Source organism: Choloepus didactylus, chromosome 19 (assembly GCF_015220235.1).
Source record: "Choloepus didactylus isolate mChoDid1 chromosome 19, mChoDid1.pri, whole genome shotgun sequence".
Taxonomy (NCBI): Eukaryota; Metazoa; Chordata; class Mammalia; order Pilosa; family Megalonychidae; genus Choloepus; species Choloepus didactylus.
In genome coordinates this window covers 8,459,028-8,471,699 of record NC_051325.1, presented here as the reverse complement: position 1 = coordinate 8,471,699, position 12,672 = coordinate 8,459,028, and the positions used below count along the sequence as shown (strand labels likewise).

At 49.9% G+C, this 12,672-nt stretch overlaps 1 protein-coding gene across 1 annotated transcript in view; it reads right to left on the bottom strand.

The window, feature by feature from the left end:
• Nucleotides 1-5,228: 5,228 nt before the first annotated feature.
• Nucleotides 5,229-12,672, bottom strand: part of ACSS1 (acyl-CoA synthetase short chain family member 1) — a 50,926-nt gene continuing 43,482 nt past the window's right edge. The window contains exons 11-14 of the mRNA XM_037810901.1: nucleotides 12,067-12,194; nucleotides 11,868-11,931; nucleotides 7,790-7,908; nucleotides 5,229-6,706 (exon numbers count right to left, since the gene is read on the bottom strand). Coding sequence (XP_037666829.1) covers nucleotides 6,530-6,706; nucleotides 7,790-7,908; nucleotides 11,868-11,931; nucleotides 12,067-12,194 — 488 coding nt within the window. The 3' untranslated portion in view covers nucleotides 5,229-6,529. The remainder of the gene's footprint in view (nucleotides 6,707-7,789; nucleotides 7,909-11,867; nucleotides 11,932-12,066; nucleotides 12,195-12,672) is intronic.

The following is a 12,672-nucleotide window of genomic DNA, read 5'->3' as shown; positions in this document are numbered from 1 at the left end:
GTATATTATGTAATATATATCCCCGGTGGAGCTAAGACAACACCTCAAATCAATTGCTTTTCTTATTTCTGGAGCAAAATATTAAACTTTCTCAGCAAGTGAGTTAGGTAAAGATGATAAGAGCCAGGCTTGCACCAAATGAGTTTCAGGCTAAATTTTGAGGGGAAAGCAAATTCTGATCTGTTTTATAGGTTTTTGTGGGTTTTGTTTTGTTTTTTTACAGTTGTTTAGATTTCAGAATTGCAGGTTACACAAAAAGAATGGTGAAACTATAACATTGCCCCAGTCTTATTTCGAAAGAAAGCAGGAAGAAATGTGGCAGAGAACCTTCCAGATGTTTGTGCATGTATGTTTAGTACACCAAAGAGTTTGTGGTCACTGAGGTTGGTGGTGGGGTACGATGGAGATAATGAAGCGTGTTATCTTTTACATTTATAAATTTCCAGATTGTTTACATTATTTTCATTAAGCCCATTTTTTTTTAATTGACCAAAATATTTTATATTGTGCCAAGGATGATGTCAGAATGCCCCCTCCAAAGGGCAGTGCTCACTACTGACTGAAACCTGTCACAGGTTTGGGTGAGAGCAGCTCAGCCATCCAGCCCTTTTGCTCTTGCAGCAGGTTCTTTGTTGAATATCAAGGGGTGTTGCATCAATGCCAAATAAACACGAAAAAAGGAATCCAGGAAGCTGGAGAAAGAGGGAGCCTGCCCAGAAGCCCAAAGAAGCTCTGCTTATTAATTATTTCTATGGCAACCATTAGCAGTCACCCCACAGAGTAATCTTCAAAGCAGGCAAGTAAATGGCCCCCACAGTTTCTCACAGCATCTAAGTTTTTCTTTCCCTATCTATCATCTGAAGGAAGCAGCTTATCCTCAGAATTGTCTTAGAAGTCTGGTTACGGGGCACCCCAGAGCACCTTGCTTTTTTCCTCACACCCTATGTTCAATGTAGTAAGAAAGTTGTTTTTACTTTTAATGTTTGATACCTTAGATTAAAACTGGTAGACACAGACCCAGAGGTTATACATTTATTTACTTAAATCCTATTATGCAGCAAAATTCCCATAGTGATGAAGGAAAAATTACATAACTCAGAGGTTGCTAAAACTCAAATTGGTACCTCCCTTCACCACAAAAAAAAAAAAAGGAATGCTTCCTCCTGGCCCTGATGTAGCCAGCTTCTTTCTCCTTTCCAGATGCCAAGTTCATGGATCTACTCTCATTTCAACAGTAAGAGACCTTCAAATTAAATAGAGGGCTATGATATTCCACAAAAGCTCTCCCAGGAAGGAGTCATACATTTGGTTTGACTTAAATTCTATTTTATCTGCTATTAGTATAGCTATTCCAGCTCTATTTTATTTACTATTTGCATGGATTTTTTTTCATCCTTTCACTTTCAACCTACTTGTGTCTTTGAATTTAAGATGAGTCTCTTGTAAACAGCATATAGTTGGGTCATGCTTTTTTATCCATTCTGTGAATCTCTGCCTTTTGACTGGGGAGTTTACTCAATTTACAATTAAAGTGGCTACTGATAAAGCAGGACCTCCTGCCATTTTGCTATTTGGTCTTTGTAAGTCTTATACCATTTGTGTCCCTCAATTCTTCCATTACTGCCTACTCTTGTATTTATTACATCCTTTGTTATGAAATATTTTGAGTCCTTTCTCTTTTCCTTCTGTGTGAGTTTTTCAGGTATTTTCTTTGTAGTTAGCATGGGGCTTAAATTTAACAACCTAAATCTATAACGATCTCATTTGATTTGATACCAACTTAACTTCTATAGCATAAGACAAACTATGTTCTGTACCCCTCATCCTTGCACCTTTTTGTCTTCTCACAAATTATATCTTTATACATTGTCTGTCCAAGACCGTGGATTTATCATTACTTTTTATGCACTTGCATTTTAGATCCTATTAAAAATAAAATGTGGCATTACACACCCAAAATACAATAGTACCAGTATTTATAAAAGAATTCCCTTTAGCATTGCTTATAGGGCAGGTGTATTGGAACAAACTCCCTCAGCTTTCATTTATTTGGGAACATCTTAATCTCTCCTCATTTTTGAAAGCGTATCACTGGCTATAAGATTCTTGGTTGATAGTTATTTTCTTTCAGCCCTTTAAATGTTCCATCCCACTTCATTCTTTCTGCAGTGGTTTCTAATGAAAAATTGGACTTAACCTTATTGGGGTTCCCTCATACATGGCACATTGCTTCTCTCTTGTAGCTTTCATGATTCTCTGTCCTTGGCATTTGACGCTTTGACCATTATGTGTCTGGCCATGGATCTTGTAAAGTTTATTCTGTTTGGCATTCACTGGACTTCTTCAATGTGTATATTCACATCATTCATTAAATTTAGGCAACTTTTGCCGTTATTTTTTTTAATATTCTTTCTGCCCCTTTCTTTTCCTTCTGGGACTCCCATAATGCATGCATTGGTATGCTTGATGGCATCCCACAGATCTTTTAGGCTCTGTTCAGTTTTCGTCATTATTTTTTCCTTCTGCTTCTCAGCCTGAAAATTTTCAGTTGTTTTATCTTCTAGTTCACTGATTCTTTCTTCTGCGAGCTCCAGTCTGCTATTGAACCCCTCCAGGAATTTTTAATTTCAGTTATTTTGGTCTTTTGTTCTGTTTGGTCCATTTTAATAATTTCTATCCCTTTATTGCTATTCTCGTTTTATTCATATAATTTTCCTGATATCCTTTAGTTCTTTCTCTGTGTTTTCCTTTAGATCTCTGAACATATTGAACATCATTTTTTTTTAAAGTCTTTGTCTGGTGTGCCCAAAGGCTGACCTTCTTCACTGATTGTTTCTGATGCTTTATCTTCTTCCTTTGGATGGGCCATTATTTCCTGTTTCTTTGTTTGTCTTGTAATCTTTTGTTGCACCCTGTACATTTTAATATTTAAATATGTTAAACTGGGAATTTGGTCCCTGAGCTGTCTGCTCCTTAAGTCTGTATCCAGCTAGTGATATGAGAGATTTCCTTGAGTGCTAGGAGCATTTTCCAGCTGTTTTCTCGATTAGGCCCTCACCCAGTTACTGCAATCCTCTGTTTTCTGTGGCTCTGAAGAAGATGGCTCTGCCCATTAGTTTTTCAAAGGTTTTGTGGGGAAAAGGAGTCCTGGAGTATCTCACACTGCCACCTGGGTTGACTGGATGTTCGTGCATTTGATTTAGCCATAGGGTTGAGTGCAGGCTCTGAGGCCAGACCAGCTCAGTCCACATCCTGGCTCTCTCATTTTTCCCACCTCTTCTGCAAAGTGGGGATAATGATATCTATTTCCAAAGACAATGTCAGGATGAAATGAGGTCATGGAGACATAGCACCTGCTGCAGGGCCTGTGCTATGGTTCTCAGTGAGTGTGTGAGGTGTGGGGAAGGGTGGGGCATGGTACTCAGTGTGTTGGGTGTGGAGAAGACAGTGTATGGCACCCAGCAAGTGAGTTTTGGGTATAGGGAAGGTGGTGAGTGGTGCTTAGGAGGTGTGTTGGCCATGGGGATGGTGGTGTGTGGTGCTGCCTTCGGCGGGCGAGGCCAGCTGATGTAGTACATGTCGTCAGCCCTCAGCATGACCTCTCTTCTCCTGGGAGGACTAACACACTCATGTTAACCTCCACGTTGTTCTGCCACTGACAGACCAGTCATCCACCTGGCAGAGGAAATGGGGGTGAGGGGGTGAGAATGCACAGTAGCTTTTCTTCACCCTATACGTATCTGCCATGGAAGAACAAGGGATGAGCATGGCCTGACGTCATCTCATAATCCACCTTTAGACATTTACACTGTCAGATAACCAACACTGCCATGGTTTCCCATGCAACGATACAGTGAACACTGACCATTTGGGACCCTTAGGAAATTAATTGTGATTAAAGGCTGAATGTGCCCCTTGAGCACCACAAATGCTTTGTTTCAGCCCCCGGCTCCCCCTCCCCCGTGCTGGCTCCTCTGGAGACAGGTGCTGCCTCATGGGGGCGAGACAGCTCCCACTACTCAGCCTCAATCCCACCTGGTTTACATCTGGTCCCTTTCCCAGCGACGTTGCCGGGTCTGTTTCTAGTGGCCCCCACGATGTCACAGGCCCACCCCAAGCTGGTCACTTAGGCTGCGGGAGTGTGGTGCCTTGAATGTCCCCCACAGACCCGCCTCGCAGCCAGGGGTGGGGTCACCAGCAAGGAAGGGGAGAGGATGGTCCCCTGGACACACATCAAAGCTTATTTATCATAAGATGGATGCGCAAGAATAACAGATGCCCTGACTGGTTTAAATTATATATGTGACCTTTCTGCTTTACCTGGGAAGGGCATGTGGCTAGACTGTTCCAGTACAGGAGCAAGTGTACATGAATTCCCAGCCCAGAGACAATCCAAGCCTATCTTTTCCCTTCAAGCTGCCTTTCAGGGCATTCAGAGTCTCCTTCAGCTGGGCATCTGGGAGGCCCCTGCCCCATCTCCCTCCTCCTCATCCCCAGGCCCCTCCAGCTCACTGGGACAGACAGAGACCACTGCCCCTGGAGACAGCCATTCCTGGTGCCCACTTTGGAGGGCAACAGCAGGTGGTGCAGGCCCTGCAGGAACTGAGTTAGACCTTTTTGACTCCACCTTTCTCAGCACAAATTCAGGATGTCCTTCTGTGAAAGGACCTGCTTTTAGGTTCAGCAAGGGAGACGGAAAACCTCACCTGCCTACTGTAGAGAAACTTGGGCTTTGTGATGCCTCTCACTGGAAAGCTGTGCCCCTCGAGCAGGTGTCCATGATCCTGGGGTTGGCTGCCAAGAGATGGTTTCTGCTTCCTTACTCTCATCTGGGTTCTTCACCAGCACCAACAGGCAGAACTCTGGGTTCTGATGGGGATGTTCTTATCTGCCATGTCTGAGACTGCACCACCAGCCGCCTGGGGCTGCTGAGGGTTTCACATGTGGCTTCTGAGGTGGAGGACCTGAACTTTTAATTTCTTTTAAATCTACAGGGCCACATGTAGGTGGTGTCTGGGACAGCACAGTTATCTGGACACAGGTAAATTTACTAAAGAGCAGTCTAAGGTAGCTGAGGGGTCATTGCATATTTCCTCCCTGTAAGGTAAATTTTTATTTTTGAAGTTTCTCTTTCAAGTGAGTAGATCGCTTCCAACTTTGTCCTTAGGATCACATTCAGCACAAGAGAAGAGCATTCTTTGATCAAAAACATTGCAACACACAGAAGAGAATGAAACAGAATAAAGGTTTATTTAAACTCCTCTGTGGATCCATCAGTGAAACCCTGGACCACCACCCAGGTTTACATCAGTAATGGGGAAACTGAAGGCATTTCATAAATAGTGCCAAGGCCACAGGCCACCAAGTCCCGCACAGCTGAGACAGGCCCGAGTGCACGGGACTGGGCACTACGAGCCATCACAAAAGGCTGCAAGTCTGTGTGTGATGAGTGACCACAACCGCTGTGCAGGCCACTCAGGCATGCTCAGCTCATCATCCGCTGGCCAAACACCTGCAGGGCTACAGGCTTCTGGTCACAAAGCCTCGTGGGACTTAGTGATTTATTTTGTCTTGCTAATGTTTGGGGGACATAAGGCACATTAAAAAGAAAGCCCTGATTCAGAGCTCCAAATCTCATCATGGACCCCCCTGATCCTTAAGACCCCAGCCACAGAAGGGAGGGAGGACAGGCTCTGCAGGGAGCCAGTCCCAGCCCAAGCAGAATCTGGGACTCCACTGGCTTCCCTCGACAATCACACATAGGTGAAGCATCGTGATCTCTTGTCAAGAGGCATCCAGGGGAAAAAAATCTTTCCAGCTCACAGTTTGAAGAAAACAGAACCTGTAACTGTAATACCTTTAGAACTAAAAAGTGAGCTGCTTTTAGGAATTCATTTCAGCACAGACACACCGAATGCAGTAGGAAGACACACAATGGGGTCTGACAGTTCCCCAGATGGCTACCTACACAGGCAGATATGAGCATTTGCAACCCAGACTTGCCAGCTAAAGTATCATTACAAGGGCTCACTTTGATTCCCAGGCAACTGCCCACCCCTGGAAGCAGGAAAGGGGTTTTTGAGAACTCTGAGAGTTAAAGAGCAACTACAAGTAAACCCACACACTACACCTGCAGGCTTGAGCATTATTCTTCCAAAATATAAAAGTATAAAAATAAAATCTCTGCCTTTTATATCTAGAAACATCAGGGAAAGACATTATTGCTCCTGGGTGCTTTGTCTTCCTTTGTGCTCTCAAGAGGACACTCAAGAGGGGATAGTGGTGGCTTTTCCAATTCAGGATGAGCAGAACAGGCCCTAACCACATCTGGGGCCCATCTCTCTGGGCTACACTTGAGGGTCTCCTGCAGAAAGGGGTAGGTGGGCATGAACCTCACATCCAGGGCGGCGAGGACCGCGTCTGGGACGCGGAGGAACCAGGCAACATCAGAGCTGCTTTCTGGGAAGGAAAAGGACGGATGACGGGCACTGGGTTTGGCCAAAGGCTCCCAGGTGGAGGCGCGTCCCTGCTACGAGGCAGGCCGCTCGTCCCTGTTCTTCTGGTAGGCGTGCAGGATCTCCGCGATGACGCCGGGGTCCTCCAGGGTGGTGGTGTCCCCCAGATTCTGGGTCTGGCCGGTGATGATCTTCCTCAGCAGCCGCCGCATGACCTTCCCGGACCGTGTCTTGGGGAGACGCTTCACCACCTGGCGAGGAGCACAGCGTCAGAGCGCGGCAGGACGTCCCGGCGCCAAGCCGGCATCGCAGGCCTTTGTGCTCAGGTCTTTCCCCCCTCATGGTTGATGTGTGTGGCCCCCTAAAATCAGGACCTACAGCTCAGGACCTACCACACTCAGAATATCAGTCACAAAGACAGGGCTTTGTGGAAGCCCCCACGGGGCAGGGCAGCCCGAGGCTGTCACCTGTCGCCCATCCCTGTCCAGGGCTCAACCTCATTGCCCAAACTGTGGCTTCTACCCGGTGAGACCCTCCAAGGAGCAACACAACCGAGCATAGTGGCCCGGTGGGCACTTGGTCATTCCATCTTACCTAACAGGTAAGAGCTGCTTATGAGAAGACTTTTGCCTGACGATGTTTGAAAATGTAACATGTCACATTTTTCAAACAACCAGAACCCAGGTGAGTGGCAATAAACTGAACACACGTCTGGGACCTTTAGTGGCAATGCTGTCCTCTGAAATACTTTGGTTCACCTGCAGTGTCCCTGCAACCCCAGTTATCGGGCCTGGGGTTTGAACTTTGACATCAAGCGAAGTTGGGGCCCTCCTGCCTCGGAGAGCACCACCAAACGGTGGAATCACAAAGGGGAAGGACTGATAAAGGGAGGCAGGGAGAAGCGAATGAGCCTGAAAAGGTGGCCCATCTCTTCCCAGGAATGAAATCAAATGGACTCTCTCCTATGGGTCTGCCCATGTCTCCCAAATTGTTCAGTGTCTAACCTTGACTAGATACTATCTCCAACACACTTCCGGGTTCTACATTTCTGTCCTTCCCTCCCTCCTTCTCTCCCATCCTCTCTGGCTCTCCCTTTCTCATTCTGTCTGCCTCTCCCTCCCTCCCCCTCCCTTTCTCTCTCCCCATCACCCCCACCCCCCGACAATGCAGCCACACACCATCTTCTCCTACCACCCAAGAAAAACCAAACAACGTCAGTTTTCATGTCCACAGCAAGGGGTCATAAGCGGTCACTGTTACTGGCTGATTGTGGGAGGGGGAGGAGGAGGCACAAAAAAGGCAGCAACCTCCACAGGAGGGGCAACCCCACTCACCAGAATCTCGTCCGGCACTGCGTACTTGGCGATCTTCTCTGCCACCGCTGTCCTGAGCTCCTTCACCACCTCCTCAGGGTTATGTGTGTCATCTTTCAGTACGATGAAGGCAAACGCAGCTGGAAGTAGAGTGGGGTATGGGTGGGTTAGACCAGAAACTCCTCCAGGCAGAGCCATGTCTACAAATCACTCCAGAGGACCTTAAAGCCACATGCTGGTGACACTGTCGCAGGCTTCTAGAGGATTTCCGTTTCCCCTCAAAATGAAAGCCACATGCCGGGTGGGGTCCCAGAGGCTGGAGAGCCTGGCCCATTTCCGACTGGCCGTGGGTGAGGCCGTCACACATGTTGTAACCTCTCTACCTGCTCCCTCAGAGGTGAAGGAGCCCAGGTGTGGGCAGCTGGGAGACGGTTGTGAGGGTGCCTGGGAGCGGCTGTCCTTCCTGATGAGGATATTGTCAGGATATTCCCAAGCAAAGGGCTCTGCTGCTGACTGCTAACATCCCCGGAGCACGTCTGCTTCCAACGTCCCAACTAAACCTGTGCTCTCAGCATGGAGCGTTAGCCACAAGTGACTATTTAAACCTAAAATAATTTAAGTGAAATTCAACTGAATATGTGCCCAAGCCCCATTTCAGGCTGTTTGATACCCCACACAGATATAGGACGTTCCATCAGGGCGGTGCCGGCTGACACACGTTTTAGCATAAGCACTACTGATGTTTTTCTGTACCCTGCCGTATTCTGGAAAGGATCTGCAGCAGCTCCCACAGGTCTCTAAATATAATTCATTTTACTCCACTGGAATTACATTTCGAATACGGTGTGACGCAGGGATCTAATGTTCTATTCCAAGGGTCCTGGCACCATCTGCACAGACTGTCCCCCCAGTCTGTGATGTCCGCTCGCTCAGATTTGGGGTTTCTATGCATGTGCAGGGCTCCTCGGCCTGCATATCCCTGCACCAATCTGCCCCCACCCCCACCCCATCTACTGAATTCCTTCCCCGGCACCTGTCACCTGTAGACTCAGTAGCTCCCTCACTTACCATGCTTACTGTTTACCATCTGTCTCTCTCCTCCACCCCCAACCCCTCCAGCATGTCAGCTCAAATATCCAGAGATTTTTGTCCATTTTATTCACTACCATTTCTAGAAGCATGTCCAGAACTTAGTATGTGCTCAAGAAATGTTTGCTAAATGCATCCAGGAATGTTTCCCAAATGAGCTACAATCTGTGGAAACCTAGAGCCTTTGCCTGAAAACCTCCACCCCTCCTGCCTGTCTCCATCTGGCAAACTCCTATTCATCCCTCAAGACCCAATTCAGCTCAGCTGCACTGTGCTCTGTGAGGCCTTGCTGCATTGTCCCTCCTGCCCTTTGTGAGAACCTCAAAGGCAAGAACCGCACCTTTCTCACCTTGGTCACTGTGGCACCAGGCAGGCTGCACCCACACCACAGCGGCTCAGAGGAAGCGGGTGAAGCCCGTGGAGAGAGGTTCACATGGGTTTAACCCACTGAAATTAAAATAATAAAATCCCGAAGCAACACATACTGACTGCCAGAAATGAAAACACAGTAGAAGCACGTAAAACAGGAACTTTGCCTCTCCTCCCTGCCTCTCTCCTTCACCCACCCCAAGAGGCAGGGCAGTAGGAAGGTAAAGAGAGAGAGCTCTGGCGTCAGCTCCCGGCTCTGCCACTTGTTAGCTGTGTGGCCTGGAGCGAGTAACGTCCATTTCCCACCCGTGAAATGGGATGCTCGGGGCACCCCCTCGTGGCCGCAGTTCAGGGTTGGGCGTGGGGGGCCCTAAGGCAGAGCCTGGCACTCCGCAGGGTCTGGGCAGGAGCTGGCTGTGGCCCAGACACAATCTTTTAAATTAATTTCTCTTCGCAGGCCTTTTAAACCCAGCAGGCTCATCCTGGACAGGCCGTCCTGCCCTGCTTGCTGACTGGCCTGTAATCGGCACCTTCCTGGCTGTCACTCAGAGTCTCTAAGGAGGTGAGGTGGAAGTGGGCCTGGAGGGCTGCAGGGAGGGAGGACAGCTGCCCGTGGGAGGAGGGGGACCGGTGAGCCGGGCCAGAGGGCAGAGGCCCAGGGCATGGCAGTCAGAGGGAGGAGAGCCAGCCAGAGGAGCCAGAGGCTCAGCAGGTTTGGGTCCAGGTCCTAAGCACACAAGACCCCTGGGCTCTCCTCGGTCAGAGGAAGTGCAAACAGAGGGAATGGGACAGACATACACACAACGACATCCACAGCTAACCTGAGATCTTACCAAGAACTACTGAGGGATTATTCCTGTATTGCAAATGAGCGGTCTATTTGTTCAAATTTGTTAGCTGTTGGGAAAATGCATATCTTTGCAACCATGACATGCAAATTCTCTCCCATCAGACTGGCAGACAGGAAAGAGCCTGCAATATCAAGAGTGGCTTAGGATGTGGGGAAGGAGACCCTGAGGGGCTGCTGGGGGAGCATGCACTAGCTCTGAGCCTGGAGACCTCCAGGCTGTATCTGAGCCACTTCTGCCCCCATCCTGCTGTCACAGCAACACCTCCAACACTGGAGAAAGCCCCAGGTGGGCAGAGCCCCGGGGAGCTCTTTCTGCAGAGGGCCACACTCCAGCACCAGTGGGGGAAAGCCCCAACCTGAAGTTTTAATACCGGTTTTAATACTCCCTCAGATTTTGGTTAAAATTCGCTTTCCAATGTGCCTTTCTTGGTCTTGCACTTATTTTCTGGATTCATCCAAGGATGGATGAGTGTCCAGACAGGATGGAAAGAATGGGGCTGCAGGATTCTCTTGGGGAGTCCTGGGGCACCCCCCAGGGCCTGGCTGCAGCCGCCCCTTCCCGCTCTCACCCTCCCAGCAGTCTCAGGCGCGAGCCTCAGGCATGGGTCTCAGACGTGGGCTGGGCTTCCAAACCAGAGAGCACACCAATCCCCTCCAGGCCCCCAGACCCATAACCACAGAGATCCCAAAACATGGGGCTCAGACTCCTGCCAGTGCAAGACTCCTTTAGGTGGGACACACGTGACCCCGAGTCACATGTGGAAGACTACCCCATCTGGCCCCCTCTCTCGACCCTCCTGGTTGTGTCTGGGAGTTCATTTCTGTGGGGTGTGAGCCTTCAGAAGCTCCTGACACACCCCAAACTCCCTTTGTTGAAATGGACAGCAGGCTGCGCGAGCACATTCTTCTCCGGGATGGTGAAAATGCTTTTTTTTAAAGTACTCAAATAAATTTTCTATTTTAAAATGCATTGATTTAAGGGAAACGCTGGAGTAAATAATAGAGCCTCAGCACACCAGTGCAGCAGGCAGCTGGGGACATGCTGGGACGCAGGGCATGGCCATGGCAGGTGGGAGGTGCCCTGGCCCAGCTGCTCGGCAGGGCACGGCCTGGTGCAGGGCCAGCCTGTGAGTGGGTCATGCCCACCAGGCCAGTGTGGCCTGGACACTACCACACCCTGGGGCTCCCACCCATTCCCAAAGCCAACCCTTTGGATGCGGCAGACTTTGACCCAGAGGTGTCCTCAATAAAGACTGTCTCATCCCTTGCTCTGCACCCCCAAGCATGTCCACACTCAGTGGGGTCATAGGTCAAATTCCTCCAAAATGACTCCTGCTGCAGCAAAGGGCAGGATGCACGAGGGTGGCAGCTGCAGGGGGGTCCCCTGGCACTGTGCCCAGGCTCAGGAGGGGGACGCTGGAGCAGGGGAGGGGGCGCACATGAGGGGTTGTGCATGCACCTACAGAAATCTCTGGAACAGGTTCCAACATGCCCCAGCCCAGGGCTGCCAAGCACAGGTGAGGGAACTCGCCACACTCAGCTTGGGCCAAACGGGCCGTGGCTGCTCATGGATGAGGGCTGGTCAGCCCAGGCTGGAGCAGTCTTACAGGAGCACGAGGCCCAGGCTTTCATGTCTGACCCTGACACAGCAGGGCACGTCCTTCCTCCTCGGTGCTGCATCTCCGAGCGAGAGAGCAGGAGACCCCCAGCTGGCTCCTGAGACCCTCCTTGCCCACCGTGGCACCCGTCCGCTTTATGGAGGGCCAGCTGAGCTCCTTCACGGATGCTCACCTTCTCCTTTGATGTCATGGGGGTAGCCGATGACAGCGGTCTCCGGCACAGCGGGGTGATTTGCCTGAGCACAGCAGGGAACAAAAAGGTGAAAGAGGTGAGAACACTGGCTCAGGAAGCAGGCTGCCCCCAAGTCAGAGGCCAAGGGAGACACCCAGAGCCAGCCACGAGGGTGAAGGAAAGCCCGGCCCACGCTCACCATGGCATCCTCGACCTCCGCAGTCCCCAGGCGGTGACCACTGATGTTGATGACGTCGTCCATCCTCCCCGTGATCTGGTAATAGCCCTCCTTGGTCCGGAGGGCACCGTCGCCCGTGAAGTAATAGCCTGTGCCAGCGAGGGGAGCTCAGTGCCACAAGCACCGCCTCGGGCTTGTCCCCAGACCACCAGAGCTCCTACCCTTCCATGAGGGGTATGGGGGTCCCACACCCCAACTGCACTCAACAGAGTGAAGCCGGGAAGCAAGTCCCAGCAGACACGCTTCTCCATGGCGCTGCGTGGCTGGGTGCCAAAGGGCAGTGGCCCAAAGACATCAGCGCATTGATGGCATCAAGAACGAAGATGTCTGGGGACAGGAGGTGCCCGAGCAGCCCAAGTCAAGAAGCCTCCAGTAACAAAGAGTGAGTCTCAGTGACAGGCTAGAAACGGAATATTATCGGTTGCAATAAAACGCAGGAGATGGTGTTTGTGTAAATTCTGATGCAAAGACATAGGGTTAAAGAGGGAATAAAAGGAAAAGTAAACATCCCTGACTCAGGAGTGTTCTGAGATGGCTTCTCCACTCTTTGCTCAAGAGCCAACCGCA